Source organism: Rhamphochromis sp. 'chilingali' (assembly GCF_963969265.1).
Source record: "Rhamphochromis sp. 'chilingali' genome assembly, chromosome: 17".
NCBI classification, from domain to species: domain Eukaryota; kingdom Metazoa; phylum Chordata; class Actinopteri; order Cichliformes; family Cichlidae; genus Rhamphochromis; species Rhamphochromis sp. 'chilingali'.
The window spans coordinates 24,119,666-24,146,314 of NC_137944.1; the positions used below are offsets into that span (position 1 = coordinate 24,119,666).

General features: G+C 38.9%; 2 protein-coding genes across 11 annotated transcripts in view; one reads left to right on the forward strand and one right to left on the reverse strand.

Moving 5' to 3' along the window:
* The first annotated feature begins 940 nt into the window (after positions 1 to 940).
* LOC308385132 (homocysteine-responsive endoplasmic reticulum-resident ubiquitin-like domain member 2 protein) lies at positions 941 to 10,294 on the forward strand. Of its 2 annotated transcripts, none has more exons than XM_080863912.1 (9): positions 941 to 1,020; positions 1,498 to 1,771; positions 3,449 to 3,526; positions 5,661 to 5,774; positions 5,952 to 6,076; positions 7,159 to 7,272; positions 7,371 to 7,658; positions 8,651 to 8,765; positions 9,325 to 10,294. In XM_080863912.1, exons 2-9 carry the CDS (start codon positions 1,625 to 1,627, stop codon positions 9,493 to 9,495), a joined length of 1,152 nt encoding a protein of 383 aa, XP_080720038.1. In that variant the 5' UTR covers positions 941 to 1,020; positions 1,498 to 1,624; the 3' UTR covers positions 9,496 to 10,294. The 2 variants fall into 2 exon arrangements, with proteins under 2 accessions (XP_080720038.1, XP_080720039.1); XM_080863913.1 differs by having other exon boundaries at positions 964 to 1,033.
* A 1,715-nt stretch (positions 10,295 to 12,009) lies between these two features.
* The window catches only part of LOC308384413 (sodium bicarbonate cotransporter 3-like), a 57,628-nt gene continuing 42,988 nt past the window's right edge, over positions 12,010 to 26,649 (reverse strand). For 7 of the 9 annotated variants that reach the window (XM_080862967.1, XM_080862971.1, XM_080862970.1 and 4 more), the window contains 14 exons: positions 25,566 to 25,740; positions 24,471 to 24,604; positions 24,131 to 24,376; positions 23,507 to 23,612; positions 22,768 to 22,929; positions 22,112 to 22,225; positions 21,602 to 21,763; positions 20,626 to 20,877; positions 20,318 to 20,386; positions 19,909 to 20,082; positions 19,570 to 19,707; positions 17,337 to 17,437; positions 16,017 to 16,133; positions 12,010 to 14,413 (listed from right to left, as the gene is read on the reverse strand). In XM_080862967.1, the coding sequence (XP_080719093.1) occupies positions 14,332 to 14,413; positions 16,017 to 16,133; positions 17,337 to 17,437; positions 19,570 to 19,707; positions 19,909 to 20,082; positions 20,318 to 20,386; positions 20,626 to 20,877; positions 21,602 to 21,763; positions 22,112 to 22,225; positions 22,768 to 22,929; positions 23,507 to 23,612; positions 24,131 to 24,376; positions 24,471 to 24,604; positions 25,566 to 25,740 (2,032 nt within the window). In that variant the 3' untranslated portion in view covers positions 12,010 to 14,331. Of the gene's footprint in view, positions 14,414 to 16,016; positions 16,134 to 16,976; positions 17,016 to 17,336; positions 17,438 to 19,569; positions 19,708 to 19,908; positions 20,083 to 20,317; positions 20,387 to 20,625; positions 20,878 to 21,601; positions 21,764 to 22,111; positions 22,226 to 22,767; positions 22,930 to 23,506; positions 23,613 to 24,130; positions 24,377 to 24,470; positions 24,605 to 25,565; positions 25,741 to 26,649 lie in introns of all 9 variants that reach the window. The other 2 variants (XM_080862968.1, XM_080862969.1) reach the window with 2 other exon arrangements.

Genomic DNA, 26,649 nt, shown 5'->3' on the forward strand with positions numbered 1-26,649 from the left:
TAGTATTTTATTATGAAGTCCACATCTATTAGAAATTTTAATTAACTGCAGTAGAAAAGTACACCCTTACTGCCTCCATGGGTATTAAGAGGGAATTAGCAGCTGTGTGCTGCTAATTAAATGAGTTAATTTGCATTTGATTGGACATCCCTGCAAAGGACAAACTGACAAAAAAATCCAAGAGTTTCATGTCTGAATCTACAGGCTTAAGTTTGCAAGCTAAAGGCGACAGTTCATGACAGTGCAGTTAAAAAAGACTGAACAAGTATGGCTGGTTTGGAAAGGTTGCCAGAAAAGAATATAAACTTTAAAATGAACATTGTAGCATGGCTTATTGTCGCAAATTTCATTAACAGTTCCTTAACAAATCACAAGATTTCTGGAACAATGTCCTTTGAACAGATGACACCAAAGAGGCATCTGGGCTTATAGTACAGCACCACATATGCCAGAAACCAAACACAGCATATCACCACAAATACCTCATATCAACAACACGGTGGAGGAGGATTGATGATTTGGGGTTGTTTTGCAGCCACAAGACCTGGGCAACTTGCAGTCATTGGGTTAACCATGAACTCCTCTGTATACCAAAGTATTTAGAGTCAAACGTGAGGCCATGTCGCAGGATCTTAAGACATTAGTATATCAACAAAGGCTTGCAAACTTCAGTGACCTTAAGAAGATTTGTAAAGAAGAGAGGGCCAAAATTCCTCTTCAGCAATATCAGAGACTGATAGGGCCATACAGAAAATACTACTTGAAGAATTGCTGCTCAAGAGGTTCTACAAGCTGTTTCAAAGGACTGCAGAGACTCCTTTGAAATGTATATTAAACGTACATCTCCACAGTCTTTTTTAGCGTGTCTTTGTTGTAATGCACACTAAAGTCCAGCAGGTGGCAGTAATAAGTATAACGTCGAATGTTGACAACCTTCCGAAATCCATCAAAGAAGTATGACAACCAGGTTCAGTCCGTTCAGCCAACTAGACAACATTTTGCTGTCCGGAGGTAAACCAGGTACGTTAACCAGGTACATCATAGCTTAGTTTTACAAGAACACCGTTCTACAACTAGATCATTGTAATTTGGGCGGGTAGTTATCCAAGGCGAGAACTTTTTTAGCTTGACTTGACTGCTGTTAGTAACAGAGAACCTACTAAAGCTAACGTTAGCTTAGCCATCCATTAATTACCCCTGACAAAATGTAGCGTTAGTTTTCTGTTAGAGCATATCACTTTGTCCTTAGCGCTATTGTTTAGTTCGGGAGCTTGTTACAATGTTGTCGCGAGTGTTGTAGCTGTAATGAAATATATGTGTGGTTCAATGTGTGTCAGGGCGAATACAGGATAAAATCGAATAACTCTTCTTTCTCTGTCGGAAAATATTGAACCGTTTTTTCCCGTGCTGTTATTATTTGCTTCATTTTACTACGTAATATGTCACTATGCCACCTGGGCAACCCTAAATTCATGTTGTCATTTCTGTTTCTTCCAGCTGTGAGATTTTTTCCCCTCGATGGTGCCAGGAACCTATTTGAAAACTAACAGAGCTGGAACAAGGACACACACTTCGTAGTCCAGATCTCCTTTCTCTCTTGTTTTCCACTGAAGACAAATGAGTCATGGATCAAGCTGTTGTGGACAATCCTGTTACCCTTGTGATCAGGGCTCCCAATCAGAAATATGATGACCAGACAATCAACTGCTACCAGAACTGGACTGTGGAGAAACTCAAAGCTCACCTGTCTGATGTGTACCCGAGTAAACCTGTGAGTATCTCACCCTTATTTAATCAAAGCTGTTGATGTAAGAGGTTGACTTGCGTGTTAATTCCCTCTGATCATGGTAACACTTTCCTACTTTGCTTTTGTTATCCAAACCAGCTGATCACTGTTATTGAAGTAGGAGCAGCAGCTGCTGTTGTAATACTACTACTGTATTTGTTTTGATGGCATACAGTAATGCAGTAGTTCTCAAACGTTTTGGTATGCTTCACTTCAGAGGTTAGCAGAATTTTATTTCTGGCTATTTTAATCAAAAATTTACAATTTAAAAAGAACGATTAAAATTGAATTTTAATTAAATGGAAACTATTGCATCAGCAAACTCTTGTTTTTGTTATTCCCTTATAATGATTAAAAAAATTATTACATTCATTCAACTTCACATTTTTCTTCTGGTCGTTCATGCCCCACAGTTTGAGAAACACTGCAGTGTTGGGAGATAGTTATGTGGTTAGAAAGATACTCATAACATGGAACAAGTGTAACAAGTGTTTTCTTGCCTTTTTCAGTTAATAGTAATATGAATGACACACGCAATATGTTGGAGTTACAAAATCAACGAACATAATGGTACATAATGGTGCTGTGACATGTATTCTGCTCCATATGCTGCAGACAGTGACAGTATTGCAAACACTGCAGTGAAAGCCGCTCTGCTGGACAAACTGTGTATTGATATCATTACCAGATTTTTTTCTGCATTATGCTACACATATCAGGCAGGAAATGGCCTGCATACCCCCGTGTGTTACATATGAGCTTCACAGTTACACAGTTTTGAGAATGAATTGCATTTTTTGTTGTTTCTGTTGCCTTTTAACTGTGTTTTGATTTTTAGCTCTCACACAGTCTCAACCTTCATTTTGCTTTGCTTACTTTTGCTTTGTGAGTTCTGCTGAGTTCCCTCATGAGTCATATTATGTCACTCAGTTGAATAATCACTGAGTGACATAGATCATTAACCTTGATGTTTTTTCTGAAGGGAAAGAAATGAGGTTCCTAGAGTCTTTGTAGCTGAATGAGCCTTGGAGGCTGTAGATTTGACGTCACAATGAAGGGAAGGCGTTTATATTCCGGCTTTATTGTGCTGCTAATCTGACTTTGCTCTGCTTCCTCTGTGCTCTTGGCTTGTTTTGATGCAATCAAATTAAATACATGGGAGCAAACTGCATTCTGATAAAGCTGTAGAGTGTTCATCCAAATGCCTTTACATTTTTGTGTACCTCGGGGGAAGTTATTTCTGGAAATCTCAAAAAACAAGAAAATACTTCCACTTCCAGTTGTAAGATGGCCAGGATCTAAAAGAGAAAATGTGTTTTTTAACAACTGTAGAGTGAATGCAAGCTGTAAGAGGATCACACTCTGACCTTGTTGTAGTCAGGAGAGCTAAATCCACTCTTAAGACCCACTTATCCCAATTGAGGTTACTACAAACCAATCCTTATCACTCATTCACAGAAAGTTTCTGCCCTTTAATGCTGTGATCATGTACATTTAACCGTTAACTCTGTTTTCTTTCAGTGTATGATTGTATTTCTGGCATCTTTACCCTTTTAAAAATGTAAAACAAAACTGAGCAACCTAGATTCTTGGTGTTGTTCATTATACATAGGCTTCCTTCTTTGACCCAGTTATCGTTATCCTTTTTTTTTTTATTTTTAGAGCTCCAAAGACCAGAGGCTGGTGTATTCTGGAAAGCTCCTGCTGGATCATTTTACCTTAAAAGATGTGCTCAGAAAGGTAAGTTTGTGTAGTTATAGGCATAGGATTTATTAAAGTCCATGTAGTTTAGTAAGTCTACAGCTCACAAGATTTAAACTGCCTGATTTACAAAAATATATCAGGCAATTGTTACTTACTGTGTTTAAAATTTCAACAAAAGAGTCTCTCTGCACTCAAAGTAGAATGGAGTATGGTGTGGAAGAACTTATGTAGCCTACACAGAAACACCTTCCCACACATCTGAGATAAACTGGAATTGTACTCAAAGGACACTTTATTAGGTACACCTTGCTAGTACTGGGTTGGACATGCTTTGGCATTCAGAACTTGCATAACTCTTTGCAGCATAGATTCAACAAGGTACTGGAAACATTCCTCAGAGATTTTTTTTGTCCATGTTGACATGATGGCATCAAACGGGTGCTGCAGAATTGTCGGCTTTACATCCATGATGTGAACCTCCCATTCTACCACTACCACCCTCTACTGGACTGAGATCCAATGACTGTGGAGGCCATTTGAGTACAGTGTCACTGTGCTGTCCTGTCTAAGAAACCAATTTAAGATGATTTGGGCTTTGTGACATGGCACATTAATCTTGGTGGAAAAAGCCATTAGAGTATGGGTACACTGTGATTGGATGGATATGATCAGTACTAATACTCAGGTTGGCTGTGGTGTTTAAATGACGCTCAGTTGGTACTAAGGTTCCCAAAGTGTCACCCACACCACTACGCTACCACCAGCATTAGCCGGAACTGCTGATTAAAAAGCGGGGGAAAAACCTTTCTTTCCCATTCTGATGCTCAGTTTGAACTAAAGCCTGATTGCATGCCTAAATACACAGATTTGCTGCCGTGTGATTGGTTGGTCAGATATTTGCATTAACAAAGATCTGTACCTAATAAAGTGTCCAGTGAATGTAGTTTGTCGTGCTTATGTAATCTTTATTTATTTCACTGGAACATTCGGTGCTTGTGCAAACAAAGCCACCTTATACACAATTACTGGATGTCAATGAGTCTTCATGTTGATTCCTGCAAAATTAGGCAACTCTTAGGTTGACCCATTTTTCTGCTATCGGCACGAAGTGACTTCACTTTTGTATTTGTTGCTGTGAAGGACTTTTCCTCCTGGTTTTCTTTGTGTAACCTGCAACAATGATTATGTAACCATAGGTGGCACAGCAATGACAAAGTCTTGAGGGGAAAAAAGTTTTAATGTTCATGTTGATCTTTTTTAGGTAAATTCAAGTCTAGTGAATTGATTTTTGAAAACGAAAAACTGGCCGACATATCATCACTAAAAAGAGAGTAGAATGGAGGAGGGGGCAAAGCAAGACAGTGTGTACAGGTATATTGCAGCTCTAATGAGAGTTTGTGTTCCTTCTTTTTATGTTGTTCTCTTTTAATTGATTTTTTAATATGTTTTATTACCTAGTGTTCCACTTTTTTTTCTCTTCTTCATCTCTAGGCCACTATTAAAGTAATGCATTTTATAATGGGCTTTCCTATAATTGCATGCTGTTTTGTAAAGAAACTCAATATGTTCAAATATTATGTAGGTATTATTAATATGTTTGTGTTTGAGCAGGAACATTGCAAATCTTAAATGTCCTGTCTCTTTTGTGAAGTTGTCCTTAGCCAAAATAGGCAGCAGCTCAGTTGGCAATAGTTATGCAGCAGTAAATAAACAGCATACAAAACATGCATACATATAATGTGTACATAAATGGGGAATGGCATACAAAAAAAACCAATCGTGTATTTGTTTCAGTTATCACAGGTTAAGCTGGGATGCTGAGTTACTGCTGATTTGTTTAGAAACAGTCACTTCCCTCGTGTTAATTTTGTCTTGTTTAAACCTGAAAGCAACATTTTTAAAGTTTTCCAGCACCTGATTAAGGTATATCTAGATAAGTAATTAACAAAGATAGTAACTTGGAAAACTCTTTTGAAGGATTTAGATCTGTAGCCTTGTAGAAAAGCTTAATGTATAGTATTCTTGTCTTTGCATTAATCTAATAAAGCAAATGTCCACAAAATAGATTTAGAAGCGCTTTGAAGTGTTCTTGAGGTTTAAAAATAACAAGTCCAAAGAACATGCTGCACTTAAGCTGTGTTTAATAATGAGCTCTTATTGGCTTCTACAGCAGGACGAGTACCATATGCTCCATCTGGTGTGCGCCTCACGAACCCCTCCCAGCTCCCCAAAGCCCACCCGCAGCTGCAGTAACAAGCCCCAGGAGAGCACAGCCCGTCCCACGGTGGGTCAGCCGTGTGCTTCTTAGACCTTGCATTTCATTTCATCATCGCCATATTTTCTTTCATCAGCTCCCTAACTGCTGTAATTTGCAAATCTCTGGAGATTTAAAAACGTCACTTGCCTTTGTGTTTGGACGAGCAAGAAAATAGAACTTTTTTTTCCCCCTCTCTGGTTACAGGCCCCTCAGAACTCCAATGGAGTTGGTCAGGATAGCCACTCCTCTACGGGAGGGAGCAGTGATGGACTCAGACACCGAGCTGGATCCTTCCCTTACCACCAGATGTATCCACAATTTATGTACAGGTAAGCTACTGAACTGCAGTGCAGGTGTGAAGGGTAGTTCAGGAAACTGTTTCCCTAGACCAACTAATGATGAAAATAGAAAAACAATGCAAATACACCTGCTTATAAACTTCATTATTAAGTAGTTTTAACATGTTACTCAAGACACTTTACATAACAATCTTAATGATTTGGACTTGGCAACTTTATGCACATTGCGTCTTAAATTTTGTCAATCAAATTAGTGCTTGCATCCTAATCCTTTTTATGCTGGCAAAGAGAAACTACCAGCTGTACTCATTTATGACGATTAATCAGACCCCGCCAAAGTAAAAGACACTGTAGAACCTTCAGCACCACTTATAAAAAGGCTTTTTGAGTGTGTGTGTGTATATTTGAGCCTGTATAGATTGGAAAAAATCCCAAATAAATTAAAACTTATGCAGAAATCAGTAAAAACCCAAATTTACTGATATATAATGTTGTCATGTTGAGTGTATAAAAACTTCTCCCAACAATCCTAGTGAGGTTGTTTACACATGGATGAGTTGTTCTGGTTTAGTGAGGGTGTGTTTTCCTGCTATGTCTGGCCATGTGATAAACAAAAGCATTGGTTATATTTGACTTCATACATTCTTCATACATTCTTATATAGTTCTATATTGTGTATTGTGTATTTTGTTGTACAGTTATTTTATTTTCAACTTTAATTTATATATTTATCTTTATCTTATTCTTCCCAGTTAAATTTACCCTTCATTCTAATTTGTGTTGTACAGTTATTTCATTTTTAACCTTAATTTATATTCTATTCCTTCCTAGTTAAATTTACCCTTTTTAATTTTTCATATTTATTTCCTATCTTATTCATAGCCTTTTCCTTTTTTTGTTTTCTTTAGGTCACGAGCAGTTGTCCAAGCATTTCACTACATATCGTACTGTGTATGACTGTGTACGTGACAAATAAAATTTGAATTTGAATAAACAGTATTAACGGTAATAATTTGATTACAGTGCTGATGTTTTTCCTTTGGCTCTGACTAAAACCTCTTCTCCAAAAATGGAGAATGTCACCGTTTTCATATTGCACCCTCTTTTTCCAGCTGGAACCAACACTCTGCTCAGTCGATGCCTCCCGCAAATATGCCCGCTTATTACAACCCCATGACACTCATGTGGTGGCAGCAGCTGTATGCCAGGCAGTACTACATGCAGTAGTAAGTCCATTTGTGTTTTAGTCTCTCCATTTAAAAACACAAAGGTTTTTAGGGCTGTGTTCAAACAGTGTTACCACCATCTGTCTCTCGTCCTCTAGTCAGTTACTTGCCGCCTCCTCTCAGCACCTCAGGCCCGACCAGACCTCGACCCAGTCTAACCAGTCCCATCCCCAGAGTCAACGACCCCAAGTGGGTCGCCACGGCAACCCAGAAGTCCAGATGAATGCCCAAGGAGGGGAGATCCTGAACGAGGAAGAGCTCAATCGGGACTGGCTGGATTGGGTGTACACATTTTCACGTGCTGCCATCTTACTCAGTATAGTCTACTTCTACTCGTCCTTCAGCCGCTTTGTCATGGTGATGATGGCCATGCTGGTGCTTTACCTGTGAGTTTACTTTAAACATGTGTTTTAAATGCCCGTCATTACAATACAGTGACCCGAACTACACTAAAACAATCTTCAAACTCTGAAACTGAAATAAAGTGTATTTGCAGCACGCACGGTGACACGCTAGCTTTAACTGGGAGAGTTTCTGGTATTGTTTAATATAACAACAACAACAACAATCTTTATTTATAGAGCACATTTAAAAGCCAGACAGGACAGCACAGTGACACTGTACTCATTATAGTGGCTGACAAATGACTCAAAGGTGCTTTTATCGCTACTTTCTTGTGGTACCAGAATGCTACATCGTTCCAGGCGTAGGGAAAAACAAGAAAATGGATATTTTAAGAAACAGTCACATAAATTATCGAATTTATTTTCTATATACTCTAAGAAATACTCGAAAATCTTGCCTGTCTGTACTTACAGTAGTGTTTGTTCTGTTACTGCATTGTTGGGTCTCATGATTTTGTTAGTGCTTTTTTGGATTTGTACTTTAACAAAAGGCAGTAATTGTGGGTGATACTCGGTCTCATCTCACATCGAAATTCACAACAATAGATAAATGCTTTTCTCCGGAAAGCATTTATCTTTAAAAAATGGTTGCCTTTACAATGAAGGCCACATTGGTTGAATGCTCTCTGATTAGAGCGATTTCCTGTGTCTTCATGCGGCGCTGCATTGAAGATTCCCTGTTGTGTTTCCCCTAATATAACTGGAAAGAAGTACCTGAATTTTAAAGTTATGAAGACTCAACAGAAGTTTCGATTTTTATAATGCATTACTTTTATATATTTTGCCTTTATCTTAACATTAAAGGCTCTTAGAATTTTTATAAAACATATTTTGTAGACACGACAGGGATTTGTTATTTTCATACCACATTATAAGTACCTCAAAGATTACTCAAGAGTATAATGAATAATAAGTTGATATGACCAACACTGTGAAACATTTGTAATTTCTTTTCTCGTTGTTTCTGCCTGCAGGCATCAGGCCGGCTGGTTTCCGTTTAACCTGGAGAACGAACTTCAGCTTCCCGGAGACGGAGCCAATCAGGATGATGCCGAGGGAGAGCCACAAAACCAAGACTTACAAGAAATGGTAACTGTCTCTCTCATCCACTGGTGCTTTACTCAGAACTGATTGGATTCTTATCGGTATCATTTATTTTTTATCTGCAGTATAAGCTGTGAAATGAAGTACCAGTTTCCAGATAGCTGAAGGATATAGTACACCACTCTTCTTTAATAACTCATAACAGTGGTATTTTATTGTAGATTGCTCAATTTAAGAAAACAACAAAGATCATGAAAATGAGGTCAATTGGGGTCAATCACAGTTTTTTGACATTTACTTGATTTCAGATGGTCTGTTATTTATGTTGTTGTTCTAATTAGGTTAGAAAAAATGTAATTTGCCGGTCTAGTGGAAGGGAAAGATGAGCTAAAAACACTAAAATGGCATTTTGACTTCATAGGGGAATGAAGAAATGTTTTTTAAGTATGTAGATAAAGTGTGGGGCGTTATGCCTGAAGCTAATTTAGTGGATATCTCATTTCACAGTCAAATATGACTCATATATTCTTGCCTAATCTTGTGCACTGAGCGTCAGGGAGATATAATCTCACTTGATTCTTGTAATTTGACTTCCCTCGTATAGGAAGGAGTGTTGGATGACGGTTCTGATGATGAGGATGGGGAAAGCGGAGAGGAAGGAGCGGAAGATCCTAACAGCGCCCCCCACACAGGCTTCTTGTCCTCCACATGGTCATTCATCATAACCTTTTTCATGTCACTCATCCCAGAGGGGCCACCAAACGGCGCTAACTGAACCACAAGCACTATGTGCTGCCACAGTTCCCCACCGAAGCATTTTCTTTAAGAGGAGGGTGAATATCTCTCCAGGTTAGGGAAACTCTTTCTTTTACAATGCAGTGTTACAGTTTCCCAATAGTCTACGTGAAACTTTGAGCAGAACCACAGCAGGCCGATTTAAAAAAGGAAAAAACGGCAATTTTACGTCAAGTTGTTTTGTTTGTCTGCACAAAGACAAAAATTTTAAACTAACCAACGAGAAGTTTGTTCACGGTGTATGAATTGATTGCTATCGACGGCATGTAAACATAGGGACGACAATTAACTGCTGCGTTTTTGGCACCTAAATCTTTATTTTTTCTTTGTAAGAAGCCATTGTTGAAATAGTTGTTTTGCTCGAATTGTAATGAATTATTTGTAATTGTCGTTATATTACAATAAGACATTTTAAAAGAGCCACGTTAGTGTAAAAGCTGAATTTCAGTGATTAATAGTGAATCATGTAGCGCCTGTAATACATGAGTTATTTTGGCCCAAGACTTTATGAAACACATTTGTACTGTGTTTAAGTGAAACCCAGTGATGCTGGCTGGTAATGTGTGATTTTCTTGTTTGTTTGTTTTTTAAGGAGAAACGATGCTTTCAGACAGTCTCAGATTACTGAATGACAGAAGAAATTATTATTTTGACTGAAGTTCTGGCTGTTGAGAAGACAATAAAAAAAATCTCACTGTTTTTTGATTGCTGTGCGTCTCTGGATTTTCTGAAAATGACTAATTCTAACGTTTATTAAAATCCTTTTTATTGTAATTTAATCACGTGGTTATTCGTTTCTACCAGGTCAACACAGGAACACAAATAATGACTGAATTGTTCGCGCTGAGCAGGATTTCTGCTCTTATGAGAAGCATATCCTGAATTTATTTTTCACTGGGCTACAAATTGCAATACATTTTGTAGCCGGAAGATCCTTTTTTTTTTAATAAAGAGAAAACTTGAAGTGAATACTTACTGGAATGATTTATTGTAGCGTCTGCTGTGCAAGCTCTGGTCCGGATGCATGGGCCTGAAACAGTGCTGGGCACATGCTGCTCAAATATAATGCTCAATCAGTAGAATTAAAATTACTGTAACCATTCATTTAATAACCCGAATAAACTGCTGAGACTGATTTCATTTCTGGCAGTACTTCAAAGTGAAGTATCTGAAATCTTTTCCATGACATGGTTTCTTGCGTAAGACATTAAAGCTGATGTACACTCATGAAAAAACATGATTAAAAATAAAGTCCTGAACTAATAATACACATTTGCCCTTCCCTTGTCAAAGCTATTGTCAAACTGTCCTTTGCTCAGTTCTTGTGCTGTTCAAGGACACATCTTCAAGAGGTTTAACCTCTTTCCTCCGTGTCTCTTTTCTTTCTTTGTAACATTAAAAACAGGCTTATTGCGCGTCCTCCTTCATTCAGCGGGCACAGATGCATATAGAGTGTATTCATGTTGACTTGTACTTTACCATGAAGGAGAACATGCACAGCTGAAATGTCACATAAGGCCAAGTTTTAGTCAAACCAAATTATTAGACCATAATAAATATGCATATCCACATATCTCCACCTATTCCGGATTGCACCTCTCTTTATGCTGACCTTGCACATGAATTTATAGTTTGCAAGAAAACAAAAATGCATTTTATTTGTATTTTAACGGGCTCCTAGAAACTAAGTGGAGAAAAAGGAGCTTATTAGTCCCCAGAAGAGGTTTAATTGACCAATTAAGTGGTGAACCCACTGCTGTGTGAACTATAAAACTGAAAAAGTGCCTGCTGTATTTGTCTGCAGTGGTTTATAACAGATCTCTGCTGCCACCTTTTGTCTTCAGAATGAAAAACATCCGGTTGTCTTCAAAAACTAAAAAAAAAAAAGACTTGTGTTGATGCTCGAGAAAGCAGTTTGAGCTCGTTTGAGCACTGTGACGCCTTTTCCTGCTGGATGGAGGACAATTTGGTGAGCCTGTGTGAAATGTTGTCTCAGTTTACTGTTTTCAGCTGACAGGAGTGACACTCATCGTGGACCCTCATCTACTATGGCCTCTGTTTCAAGGTTTACCTGCTGTTCATTCAAAGATTCTGTATACCCCGGCTGTAACGAGGAGTTGCTTTTTGCCTTCTTGTCACCTTGAAGCAGTCTGCCTCCTCTGACCTCTGGTATCAACTGAACATTTTCACTCAAACAATATTTTCTCTTTTTCAGATTATTCTCTGTAAACCTCAGAGATGGTTGTGCAGAAAAGTCACAGTTTTTCCTTCATTTAAAACTTGTCCTAACTATGGTTTAAATGAGAAATAAGTGACTGCTAACAGATGTACCTAATATAGCTCCTAGTGAGTGCACTTCAGAGTTCTGGGTTTTAAATCATGTTGACTGAAAGTTATTTATCAATACAACATAAGGTAAAATGCGACCCGTAAATCCTAAACTAATGAAAAAATCTGTATTTTTTTTTTTTTTTAAATGAAGACAGAAGAAAAATCACTTTGTATTCCTTTTTATTGCTTTTCAACAATCAGTCATGACAGAAGAGTCATCGTTCAAGTTAACAACTGGACGCTGTGTGCTTCACTGATGTCTGTACAAAACAAATGCATTTTCTACTCTGTGTTGTTGGTGTGACAATAGAGGCCAGAAACTCCTTCACATTATTGATCGTTTATCCAGATTCATGCATCTTAAATCGAACCTCATAATGTGGAAAAACAAGATAAACAACAGGAATCGTAAATTCTTAGCTGGTTGGTGGACGTTAACTGTCTCTGATGATACTAATGACAACATTTTACATTTCATTTTAACGTCCACATATGTAGTGAAATAACCACACATGAATCATTTTTCCCACTAATCAAATATATAAATTAACATAGATGTCACTTCTTTCTGGATGTTGACGGCACAACACTTTGACACACACTAATCACTTAGAAAAGAAACAGTACCTCAAAATTGATTACAGAGCTTTTATGTTGTGAGCAAACACTAGCTGTGATAGTAGAACACACAAACACACTGACAAACAGTATTTAGTTACATTTTTAAATGGAAGAATAAATTGAACTACACTGTTTTGAGTCAATGGCTCAGGCTACAACCTTCACACAGACATGGCATTACACTACGACAGGGAGAGCAGTGTCCTCGTTCACTCTACGATCCGTCTTTGGGTGCCACCGCGTATGCCCGTACCTCTCTTCTGAACACTTAAACTATCAGTACTAGACTTGTACACAAAGAGCTTCAACAAGGCACATAAGCTATTGTCCGTATAGTCACTGTAGCTACACACAGACAGAGCAGATTAAACATACACAGAAGTCGTTTGATGAATAATTCCTTGCCTGAATATTAGCCAAGTTCAGGAGTCCGTCCATTGCACAGTATGGAACACTTATTGCTAAAACAGGACTGCTGTCAGCAAAATAAGAATTCGTAGAATATAATATATTCTTTTACATATACAGTAGAAATATTTTGCATAAAATGATTTATGATTTGCAACGCTAAACAAATTATCTTTATACCACACGCTCGCTCGTACTCACACACCCACGCATACAGTAATAATAATACAATAATATAGACAGTATAAAAACAGGTGCTGCTATCTGGGGGTCACAAATATTCTCTCATTTCTTCGCACCTTTGTATATGTCGTGATTTACAGCATTAGGTAAAATAGTTGTGATGACAGCCATGAGAGAAACACAGTGGCCAGAGGGTTAAAATATCAAATGACAACAGTCAGAAATCACTCAAGATTCCTGAGTTGTATAATTAAAATTTGAATGACTGATGTATAAATACAGAGGGAGGAGGAGTAACCTTTTTATTAACACACCATAATTCATCTTAGGTAAGAAACTATACTGGCAAAGTGCTTACGATACAGTACAGACTTCGTATGGCCTCTGAAGTAGATTTCTACAATATTACAAACGAAAAGAACACAGTACACATACGCGTGATATTTCAGTAAGATCACATACACTATCAACAGTGAGACTTTACAGTAAAAACTAATTTTGAGCAGCAGTATAAATACTGAGTGTTCCCCTAGAGACAGGAGAGATTATTCATGAGCAAATCTGACAAAGATGTACGCAGTAATATTAGTGTGGTGCAGTAGTAGTATCTGAATGTACCTCTGTCTGTTTTGGTTTGTGTCATTTATTGTGCCAGACTAAATATAAAATAGAATTATCTGGTGCTGACAGTACCTGAATGGCTTTAATCAAAAAGGTTTCAAAGCTGGTGTACTTTAGTGAAAGGTCTCAGTTCCACCTTAAATATATAGAAACTGAGAATGCTAACAAGAAAGAAAAAGTAGAGTAAAATGAACAGCTAAAATAACAAAAGTAAAATATAAATACAAATAAAAGTTTTGATGGTTTAAAAGTAAAATTCACACAGTTGAACACCCCCACCAGTGAGGCCCCTTCCTTTGGTGTCTGTGCTTCAAATGAGTAATAAATGGCTGCTAGACAGAGAGAATTTCTGAACAGTGAACATCGGTGGGCAGTTACAGCAGAATTCCTTTGTTTCTTGGAGTTTTATCCTTTATAGTACATCTTGGCAACCATTCGTACACATTCTGTACATGAAGGACTTCAAGACGTGTGTTGAAGAAAGACTCGCATCCTTAAGGGAGCTCATCTGCTGCCCTGAAGGAGCTCTGCAGAGAGGTTGTGCTGCTCCAGTTCAGTGTGTCCCCTTTCCTTCTAAGATTGCGTCCATCGGTGTGGTAAAAGTGTTGTGAAGGAGAAGGTATTGAGGACAAAAGGAGTTCTGCACAATTTATTACAGGAACGTCTCGGTAGTGGAGTCTCTTCCAGGTGTGTCTGGGCTGACGTCGACTCTAACGCAGGCCACCTTTTCTTGGCTGTTCAGGGATTAACAAATAGAGAGAAAATGAGTGTGTAGGCAGATTCATGGAGGTGTTAAGGGTTGTGAGCAACTACAAATGTGTGATTTCTATCAGGTAGAGGAGTGATAGGTCTTAATTACAAACACTTACAAGACTTTACCAGCTTTAGTACAACTTGGTAAGAATGGGACTTAATGAGAGAACTGTGGCAAAAGATTTGTCAACACAAAGCACTGTGCAAAGGTTTTAGAGACCGAACTTCAAGTTAGGATCTGTTTTTAAAAATCAAAACTAAACAACACAAAAAAACAAGGAAGTGGCCCACAGGGTAAGGACTTCTATTCAAGGCAAGAAGACAGTGGATAAATCTTGGGAGGCTACCTGTCTTTATTCTGTGTCTGATTGTCTTTGTCCCTAGATGTTTGAAACTTAGATTTGTGCCCAAATCTAAAGACATCTATGGATGGATGGATAAATCTAGTGAAATTAATATACACGTAACTCAAAAAAGCTGTTTACAGTGCAATGCAAAAGTCTTCAACCACCACATATTTTTGCATATTTTGGTAGTAAGATGGGAAATAGATGTAGAAAAGCATTTGGAAACCAACCAACAAATGTCAAACTGTGATAATCTTTGGGTTCTTTTTCAAAATGAACTAAATAAATGAATGAAAGCAAATTATGTGTTTATGTAATAGGTTCTTTGTCACCGGCAGTCTAACTATAAAGCTCAAAATTGATTCACATCAACACAACACTGGTTCATCCCTTCAATTAGGTACCTTTTTTATGCTTTGGTGATTCATAGATCAGTGATAAATGGATTTAAAAAAAACAAACAAACAACAAAACAAACATTCTTATGAAGAGAATGCAGATACGAGGACTGGACTGAAAGCAGCAAAAAATACAAACATTGAAATTCCTTTGGAAAGTCTGCAAAACTATTGTTCAATTCCACTTCAAAAATAACAAGGAAGTCTGTCTCCTTGAAATAAGGAAATAAGGGTAGCACAAGACCTTTGCACAGTACTGTGTTTTTCCTCTTTGCATCAACACACCTACTCAGTTTTTCAAGATACCTAAAACAAATTGTAAAAATCTTTGTGACTTTAGGAGATACACATCATGACAGCAAGTATGTTTAGGATAAATGAAACAGGGTGCAGTCTGAATGTGGGACCAATCAGAATCCAGTCCGATGGAACCAGGTGATAAATAGTAATTATTTCTAAGTGTTTCCTACCCTTTGCCTTTCCAAGGAAACCGAATCAGAGTTTGACATGCATTACTGTGCAAACTATGTCAAACTGTTATTGAGGAATGCCATTTTGCTGCAAATATATTCCTGTCAACTCAAGTCAGGTTAACAGCTATGGGATCTAAAAGGAACAGGAACTATTATCTTTGCTTTTACAGGATTAAACTGATTCCTGACACTCAAAACTGCAATCGCTGTGGACTTCCAGGCAGTAACTAGCTTCAGTTTCTGACTACAGCGTACGTTAAGATAGCACTACCAAGCAGTCCCTCTTGTTTTTAGCGAGCATATCATATTGAAGTAACAGAGTTGGGTGCAGGGGCTCTGGAAAACTCCAGGAGATGGCATAGCTACCTTCCGCTAAGCTTCACAGGTTGGACACAAGACTCTGCACTCGAGTTCACTGCTTTCCACACTGCGGTTTTGGCCATCTCATCAGAGATATTTACAACCAAGGGGTCAGTGTCAGAACTACATGCCAAAATGAAAACAAACACACACACACACAAACAGAAACAAAAAGAGAAGACAGGCATGTAGACATCAAGACAGCAGGACAGGATCAGTGCAGGAGAGGCAGACGCAAACATGCATATATTAGAGATTAAACCAAGTTAACAACACAGTATGGCTGACCAGACAGACCACAAACAAACTTCTGTGTTAACATGTATTAAGAGCTGTTTGCGTTTTAGGCAAAGGGGTATCCTGAGAGTTGACTGTATGCATATTATTAGATAAGGCAATCATTCTATCATAGACCTTTTTACCTTAAAACAAATAATAATAATAAAAACAAAAAGACAGGAATACACAAAGCAGTGTGTTTAAAGCCATCTGTTTTGAAAATCTGTTTTTTATGGTCTGAAAATTTCACCCATGCACAAACTATCAGCAGGGTTAATCGTGGGTGATCGTGGCTCAAAGAGTTGGCAGTTCGTCTTGTAACTGGAAGGTTGCCGCTTCGAGCCCTGGCTCGGACAGTCTCGGTCGTTGTCCTTGGGCAAGACACTTCACCTACTGCCTACTGGTGATGGCCAGAGGGGCCGATGGCGCGATATGGCAGCCTCGCTTCTGTCAGTCTGCTCCAGGGCAGCTGTGGCTACAACTGTAGCTGCCTCCACCAGTGTGTGAATGTGAGAGTGAATGAATAGTGGAATTGTAAAGCGCTTTGAGGGCCCCGAAAAGCGCTATATAAATGCAATCCATTATTATTATTATCATTATTAATATGCAGCAATGTGAGTCAGAGATTATTATTATTATTATTATTATCATCGTCATTGTACACACAGCCATGCTACCTCTTCTTACAATGGGACGCTGTGGGTCACTACTTCTATTCTGTAGGATCTGTTAAGATGGACATAACCACACAGCTGATGACCAGTCTTTAAATTGTCATTTCAAGCTGTAGATAAAAACATATTTTTTAAGTTTAGACACAGCAGAAGTCAAGACATACGAAATTAGTGAAATCTTTATTTATCTGGATCAAATTTTTTTAAATATATTTAGCCATGAGGCCATAAGATAAAAATATTATAGTAGTATGTGAGATTTACGGTCACTAACATGAATACACTTCACTCCCAAGTGAAAATTTACAGAAGATTCAGCTCTCCATCCCACAATCTGACATTTAAAGGATGCTTTATGGAGTGCATTACTCACCTCCCTAAGAGTTCCTTCACTGGGATCTTGAGCCGGTTCGAGTCTTCATAAGTGTCCTTAATCCCCATCTCTTCTTCTTCCTCCAGTCCGGACTCTTCATCCTAGATTCAAATGCATCTATAGTTTAAAAACCAGTTATTACTGCAGTGAGGTTCATCCTCCAACAATTGAGTCTCACATTTTTATTCATATTTACCGTAATTGTCGGGCTATAAGCCACTACTTTTTGCACAAGCTTTGAACCCTGCGGCTTTTAGTCAGGTGCGGCTTTTCTATGGATTGTCCATGATTTTTGTCATATCGTAAGACGATTTGTTTTGTGTGTTCCGCTGTTGTACGGCACTACGTTGCCTGGCGGAAGGATCGGGGTTCAAGAGTGGTATGTTAGTCACATGTCCATCCGCCAGGCAACGTAGTGCCGTACGAAGTAGCGCGAAAAACAAACTTCGAAGTAGCGGTACGCGTTCAGCGGGAGGCGTGGATGACGAGCGGCGATAAACTTGCGAAAAGCAAGTTATGCTCAACTCCACCGGTGGATTCTGACAGCGTGGAAAAGTGTGAAAACATCCACGATCACCAACGGATTTTGAAGGGCTGGACTGCTGCATGATGGAGAGGAGGACACCGCCACGGCCCTTCAGAGGGTGTTCGACTCTGACACTGACAATGAGGATTTCTTTGGTTTTGAAAGTGACAACGAAGGAGAGAAGCGGAGAGTGGATGACGAAGCCATCCTGAGCCTGTTTGTATCCGACACTGGAGGAGAGGACTTTGGTGGTTTTAGTGCGCAGGAAGAAGAGAAAGATGGTGAATGACTGACTTTTCTTCTTGTTAAAGCTGTGTCACTGCACCTGAGCCTAAAAGGTAGTCCGAATCTATTTTTCTGGTGTGCTGTAGGTTACTGTTATGTACTACATGTGCAAATATGTACCCATAACTTGTTTTTCAAAATATTAATAAAAGTGATGTCTCCAAACAGCCATCTCTTTCCTGACAATTCCCTTTGTGCATATTCTCTTACATATGATAAGTCAACATTGAAACACCTGCGGCTTTTAGTCAGGTGCGGCTAATGTATGTACAAAACAGGATTTTCCCCTGATTTTAGCTTGTGCGGCTAATATTCAGGTGCGCTTTGTAGTCCGGGAAATACGGTAAATCAGCTTTAACATCTGGCTTATTGGCCCGGGCTTATATTAAGATAAGATAAGATAAGATAACCTTTATTAGTCCCACACGTGGGACTAATAAAGGTTATCTTTTATATTGGGTTTTGGTTATCTATTATATTGGGTTTTGGTCTCCCGTGGCTGTGTAGCACTGAAAGTACTTGATTCAAAACTCTCTTCTTCCATAACAGCCATGCTTGCAAGACCAATATACCCATTTGATCTTGCCTAGTTGCCACAATTATATAGCAATTTAATTAGCAATTTGATTCGATCCACTGTTAAGGCACCCACTCGAATTGTAGTATAATTAAACTGTCTTCCAATCTGAGCTTCAGAAGGATTTACACGATCTGGAAAGCTGTTGTTTACAACAAAGACAGATGGAGCATTTGGAGAGATTTTGCAGTATTACTGTTTAAATGCAAATTAGGAAGAAAAACAAAGGATAACTACATTTTTGTCATTTCAGTGCATGTCTTGAAGTACAGTAGAAAGGAAACAAAATCTCATTTAGTAAATTTTTGTAACTGAGGAGCAGTTTTAATTTTGTATCATTTGGAAGCAGAAGTAGTTGTGACCTTCAAGTAGATATTGAAAATAGTCAGCTGTTACCCTCCAGCTCTTTCCTCTTACTTTTAAGTTCTTTCCACAGAAGGAGCACAGGCATGAGCTCTTCACAGATGCTCTGAACTCCACTCTCAGGGTCAAGGCTGTCTGCTTAATCCTTAATCCTATAAAACCTTGAAACCTTGAGTATACAGAACTAATATTTTTATTCATTAGTTCTGTATACTAGTTACTATCATTGGAAAAGGCTTGTGATTGGATACATTTCCTGTCATGGTTTAGATCTTGCTTCCTATCATTAACATCATGCTCAAAAGTTAATATGATTTTTTTTTCTGTCCAGTGATCCCAGTAAAATACCACCTTCCCCATTTTTGACACAAAATCTGCTACAGCCAACTTTCTGTTAATGCAAAGAAAAGCAAAAACTTCTTTCAAATTCAAATTACAAATAAACTTGTGATGTTCACTTATGGAAAACAGATGAGTTTTACCAGCTTTTCACGCGCTTTCTTTTTCTTATCATCCTCAGTCTTCTTTTTGCTTTCTGGCATCAAGTCATCGAGCCAGCTCAGCTCTCTCTTGGTAAAGAAAAAGTCTAGAAGCTTTCGGATAAAGACCAGCGCCAGAACCTAGAATTACAGATGAAACCAAACATAAAGTAAAGGAATGACACAATAAAAATCATATCTACTAATAAAAGAAACCCTCTGCTATACTGTTATTTGGCACAACATACAGATGAATGATCAATAACTGTGACATTAAAAACATTTCTATAACTCTTCTCCAGTAAAAATGAAGTGATAAAATAAGTAAGGCTGAGTCATTACCATCATGGGGAATACAACAGCTGCTGCAGACACCTTGATTACCCAGAGCAGCACCAAACAGCTGAGCTGTATCAGGGTGAAGATATGGACCTTCCACAGTGGCACATAGCGCAGGTAGATCAGGTCAGGCTGGTGCTTTGCAGGCATGCCAAACAGTTTGATTCTGTCAAAGAACTAGAGTAAAGAGAGTCAGTGAAACAGTTAAGAAATACAAATGCATGAAAGTACCACTTAATAGATTATTCAGAGGAGGAAACACATTTAAGAGAAGCTCCCAGGGACTCTGAATTACCATTAAAGGTTTGCAACAGCAGGGGGCAAACTTATCTTTATTAACAGCTCCAGACTCCTGCTCTGTTCTGAATAGAAGGGCAGCACTATCTTCAAAGACAGCAGGGGAGAGACTTACTTGAATGCCTTTGAGGGAAGAGACACCCATGTAGAGAAAGACTCCGTACAGAACCGGCATTGGAATAAACTGCCGAAAGCACAAATCAAACAACATATTAGAAAATATTTAACTTACGGTACATGAAGCAAAAAGCTGAAAACATCTATGACACACTTGTGCCAGGTGACAACACATTAGTTAGTTTACACGGAATTAACGCAACATTTGTCAAATAATCAAAAGACATTATTATATACAGTGATTTACAGGGGGAAGCAAATCCTCATGAAGAAGCAAATATTATTTCACTGACAACCCCATCGCACCTTGAGCACTGATGTCATGAAGACAGAACAACCCATCAGGACAAAGATCATAAATCCCGTGACTCGCTGTTCCCGGATTCCCAAAAACTTGGGCTGTTCTCCCGGTGCGGAGCAGCCAGACTCCACCTTCAGGCTGTTAACGTGGGAAATGGAGAGGACGGTTGCAGCCACAAACCACGGCAAGCCCATAATGGAGCACACGCCCAGCATTATTGCCACGAGGAGCAAGTCCAGGTGATAGCCACATCCTTTCTGTAAGATACGAGAAGTAGAGGCATGGACATACACAAACTTTCAAGACTGAAGAGAAAAATCTTTGTGACAGATTCATTCACTGTGATCAATCAGCTATTTGCCTTTTTCTGTAAAAAAAAAAAAATTAAAATAAATTTTGTGAAACTTTTTATACTTCCTCCAGCTTCTCCCTTTAGAAGTGACCACACTGAATCATCTGTCTCACCCTTTCTCTACCGTCCCTCTGCATGTCCTCCTTCTCTACATCCATAAACCCTCTCACTGCTCTTCCTCTATCTTGTAAACCCTCCATTTCACTCTTGCTGCTGTCCTTCTGTCACAAATCACCCTTGACACTTGTGTTCACGCTCTTCTTCACCTCTTTTTTGCACTGTCCATTCCTTTGGATGCTGACCCCAAGTATTTAAACTCATCCACTTTCACTAACTCTACTCCTTACATCTTTACCTTTCCACCTGCCTGACTTCATCAGTCAAACCTGTCCATCACCACTGCAAACAAGAAGGGGTTCAGAGCCAATCTCTGATGTAATCCCACCCCCACCTTGAACCAATCTGTCACTTCTACAGCAAAACCTCATCACTGTCTCGCTGTACTCATACATATGCTGCAGTACCCTAGCATACTTCTCTCACTCCGGACGTCTTCATACAGTACCGCAGTTCCTCCCTTGGCACCCTATCACAAGCTTTCTCAAAATACTTTCAGATAAAAGTCAGACCTTCAGCTTGTGCTCTTTGCGGTTGATGATGACTGCTGTGATCTGCTGATCCATAAAAATGAGGATGGTGCAGAGCATGGCAGGAAGTACTGCCACCAGCAGTGTCCACCAAGGGTTTTCTCCTAACGGATCCATTAGCCAGCCTCTGTTCTTTGAAGTTGGCTGAGGGGGAAAGTGCAAGCCACATTAAGTATATATAAGGTATGAACTAACTGAGAATATTTATCTTACACATTACTTGTAATGTGTTGGTCAGAATCTAGACTATTCCAGCAAGAGCTTTTGTATATGAAAGCCTTAAGCACACACAATCTGTACTTTTACATCTCTGAGAAGAGACTGCTACCACTGTAAAGAAACCCTTGAGTAAAATACAATAGAATTACAAAACCTTTACTTTATCTACAGATTATATACTTTATTTAAAGCTTACGGAAGATAATAGCTATGATCCGTAAAAATGTACTCAATAGTAATAAATGGAGGAATGCAGATGAACAATATGCCTACCTCAAAGCGGTCAGGAACATTCAGTTTAGGAGACGGGATCCCCATTAGGTAGTCCACTAGCACCATAATCATGATGGTTATAAACACTGCAAAGTCACTAATAGTGGATCGCACCTATGTAACACACACATATACAAAATAGATTAATTTATTTAGGGATTTGACATGTGCCTTCAGCCACCCTTTATAAATGTATTCCTAAAACAAAGAAGCGAAGCTGCTTAACTTCATATCATTTCCTTCTGTAGGTACAGCTCCATCAAAGTAATTGTTGCACATTTTACAGTTTACACAATACCAACACCGGCCTACACCGAGTGATAACACTGTAGATGGTACTATGTGGGAGGATGCAGGAAGATCTCTTCTTTCTGAACATGAGTCTGCTCCTGTACTAATGACTCAATGCAAACATTTACATAGTGTCAGAACCTTTTAGGTTAATCTGCCCACACTTGCGTGCACCAGGTGTACAAAACATATAATGACATGTGATGTTACAGATCTGATGCTTCATATTTCAAATAGTACTATTTAAACATCATTTTACATGATTAGGGATTAAACAGTGCTTTCTTTTGTCTTTTAAAAGCTTCTTTTTGCTGCGTTTTACAAAAGAAATAACATACATAAACAAATTAAGCCCAACATCTCACCCTGGTGGGGAAGTATCTTTCTGTTTTAAACTGCTTGAGGAATGATGACAAAAAGAAGGTTGTGAAGAAGAGGATAACAGACCAAAAGAGAACATCTGGGATGTACGGCCCATGGTGACCACAGGCAGGACCCACAAAGTCTCCATGGAGCAATTTGCACGTCTTTAAAGAAGAAGAAAAAGGATAAAAATTGGTAATTTAACGAATCATCTGTATGACAGAGGTAGATGTATTGCTGGGGGTTGTGCTTATGACTAAAATTGTGAATTATATAATGTAGACTATTGGCTTATAGTGGAATTGAACTTCTGTGTTAAATCTATGCTGTAGGTATGTAATGGCAAACCTTTCTGAAACCTTATGCAGTAACTTACACCCTAACCTGACACACACCTCCCTACTGATGTAACTTCACAGTACAACAGCACCACCTTTTCCTTCCATGCATTTCTGGCTACTTCTTTTGGTGCCATTTTTGAAATCAGCTAGAAGACAATGGAGCAACTCGAAGAGAGAAACTCCACTGCTAGCAAGTGTTTATGTGGGAAAATTGTAGAGCAATGGAGACACACCACACGCACACACAGGTATAAAAGCTACTTGGGGAAGCTATGGCATGTGCTCTACATAGATTCAATGCATGAAGTCAACATTAAGCTTCACTGTTTGCTCTCCAATTTTAAAACTGTGTTTGTAATTTCTGCTTTTTACACTAGAGGTCACTGTGCGCTAGTCTTACTGAAACACTGAGGCTGCTCCATTCGATAGAGTCTGGACTATATCCGGACTGGTTCCACTTCTGCATGACCTCATCTGTAGCATTTGCTGGTGGAGAGCACTGACACCTGGGGACAGAGGATCCAAAACTAAGCAAAGTCTGTACCTTGAGCCTTCTGTGAGAAATAATGTTTAAGGTTCAATTAAAGCAAACTTTAAGTACATGCTACAGTGTATCTGCCGGGTAAAATTATATTTTCCTTAAGAAGGAACTACTTTATGTGATGCTTTGGAATTTAATCTAAAGACTGTAATAGAAAATGTGGAAAGTCCCTACTTTGAGACCAGGGGCAGACAAGTCCCTCTGAGGTTGTGTCAAAGCCCGTTACAAATCAGAAATTAAATGAAAATTTAATAAGACTTTAGAGTTTTCCCAGTAAACCAGTCAGCTGAAGTAGTCGTAGAAGAAGATAATATAAATTTTAACCTCTCTCATTATCAGTTAACGCACTCTTGCAGAGACAGCAATTTGAAGAGCTAAATTTAATGCAACCTGTGCAAACAATTCAAAATATATAATACTGAGCAAACAATAATAAACAAATGGACCTTTAATCATTCATGTAACTTAAATCTCAGTACTTACGAATACAGAGTAAGGTTGTCCAAGCTGTTATGCATGTTGACAGGGTACAATTCTCCCAGATGAAAGAGCTTCTCTAGAGCTTCGTAGATGAAGATGATGCAGATCAATGCTGCAAAAGCTTCCTCTGTGAAGCGGGTAATGTAGCAAACCAGAGAGCTTGCATCTGTGGCCACGAGGAGGATACACAGGAAGGCAGTCCACAGACCAATGCTGGTCCGTAGAGACAGGTAGGACAAGCTATAGTCCCTGGGAAAGACAAAGAATTTCTATTAGACAATGGGAATCAACATAAAACACTGTTGAGCATTTTTTACTACAATGCAAACTTGCTCAAACTCACTTGCAGAACTTAAAGAGGATCTTCTCAAATACTAAAACAGGCCCCGTGCTGCCAAGAATAGTGAGGGGCTGGCCTGCAAAGAGGGAGTATGCTACTCCTGTCAGTGATGCCCCAAATAGAGACTCGATGGCGCTCTGTAGAGACAGAGGAGAGGAGTGGAGTGAGGGAATAAGAAAGGAGGGATTGGGGAGGTGAAATTGCACAAAGGAGGATACAGAGGGAAAGGCTGAAGGAGAAAAGAAACAGATGAGGAGGAGACCACAGACCAGAACATAAAGCTTTGATTAAACAGACATTATGGGCTGCGTCTGAGAGGCTAGATAAAACTGTTCAAATGTTCCCACACTGCTGACTTGTCCGAAGTCATATCTCTGTGCAGCGTGTGAGTTTATTTAGACGCATTACACACACCAGCACACAGACTGTCTGTGCCAACAGTCCCTGGCCTAGCACAGACATCTGGATGAAAGAGAAGCAGACAGTGAGAGAGAACAGAGAGAACCACAAAAAGAGACACTATACTAAACAGTTTGTATGGTAACAAAAAGAAAGAAGTGAAATGTATTAATAGTTTGATTTTATGTAACATTTTTTTTATTTTGATTGCTCATACACGTGTTTTAAAGAGGTCAGAAACATGTTGTGTGTAACATGTGTGCATTTGATCCCATCTTATTGTCTAGTGTAAGAGTGCTGCATTATTTAGCTAAAATTGTTCAAACTGTGAAATGGATTTCTTATTTGAAAACACTGATAACACTATTATGGATGGTAGAAAGAACAGATTTTTGCACTTTACAATTTTACGATGGAGCGTTTAGGATGTAAAGCGCTTTGGGGTCCTTAGGGACTAGTAAAGCGCTATATAAATACAGGCCATTTTTAGGATTCTGTGGAACTGGGGTATTTGCTTTCCGTCATTCACAATACCCTCACAGAACCCATCTGAAGTGCCAGTGCAAAAATCACAATATGTAGTAGCAATAGTCCCAAACGTTCGACTATAACACGACTAAGGGATTAGGGCTTTTACGCCCACTGGAACCCATGAAGCGATCAAATACTGACTTTTAAGTGCCAAGCTTTATGACTCACTATGTTGCCTTTTGTCGCCTCCCCAAGCAGACCCCCGAATGTGATGACAGGAGACATGCAGGCGCAGTAAAGGAAAAGGACAGAAGCGAGACACTGCAGACTGAGAGCGTCCCTGATGTCGCTCCAGTAAAAGGGCGCTTTCCGCTTGACATCCAGGACCAGACCTCCGAAAATTCTAGAAGATTCCCAGAGCAGATTTTAGTGCTTGAAATTTTCAAATTGAATGTAATGTAATTACAATTACCGTAAGAAAAAAAAATGCAAACTTCAACATATTTTCAATCAGGAAATGTGAAGAGTGGAAGCTTCAAGAGTATTACTGTCACAAAAACTCAATTAATATGAAGCTAAGTATCTAAGTGTCTGTGATGGATCATGTGACCATCTGGTTCAGAGCTTATTAGCACTAAAGAAAAGACTCTTACTGTAACAGTGTCAGCTGTAAACCGATGTTCTTAAAATGTACTAATTTAATGTTTCTGGCTTCACTGAGATGCTGTCTGATGTTACTTACTGACCACTCAGCCTCTTTCTGCCTGTTTTTCCTTTGCCTTTCTATTTCTCAAATCCATTTCTCACCTTGTATATCGTCTCCTCTCTTTTCTCTAACACCAATCCAAAAGCCTTCCTGTGAGGTCTTTTTTTATATTTACTTTCCCTCACACCTCTGAAATAACCTCTCTTGCTGTCCTTCACAGCCCCTGCTGATTCTTTCACAGAGCCCGTGTTTTCATTTTTTTTCCCTTAACATTAGCTTCTTGTACTTTCTTACGCTCAGCTTTCCCTGAGTAGCTCGCTCATAGCACAAGCCTTTTATAGTTGCAGTGAAAGGGAGCGTGACTCTGTAAATAATACAGTGCCTTCCAACAGACATGAGTGTGTGTCAGTCTGAGGTTGCCAATAAACACATTGTCCTTAGTGTGTGGCCCGTGGATAGGTGGTATCAGTTATCCATAAATGTCGACATTTCAGTTTAACAGAGTAATGTATCTGCTCAAACAAACTAATGTCGTGCTTCTAAAATTTCACATTTCATACCATTTCAAATTTTAATAAAAGCTCTGTTAGAAAAAATTATTTGGCT

Excerpts from the sequence above, each read along its gene's own strand:
- LOC308385132 (XM_080863912.1), top strand. The coding sequence starts at position 1,625 with ATGGATCAAGCTGTTGTGGACAATCCTGTTACCCTTGTGATCAGGGCT. Across the intron at positions 3,527-5,660 it reads TAAAAGATGTGCTCAGAAAG|CAGGACGAGTACCATATGCT; the intron begins GTAAGTTTGTGT and ends TGGCTTCTACAG. Across the intron at positions 7,659-8,650 it reads GCCATGCTGGTGCTTTACCT|GCATCAGGCCGGCTGGTTTC; the intron begins GTGAGTTTACTT and ends TTCTGCCTGCAG.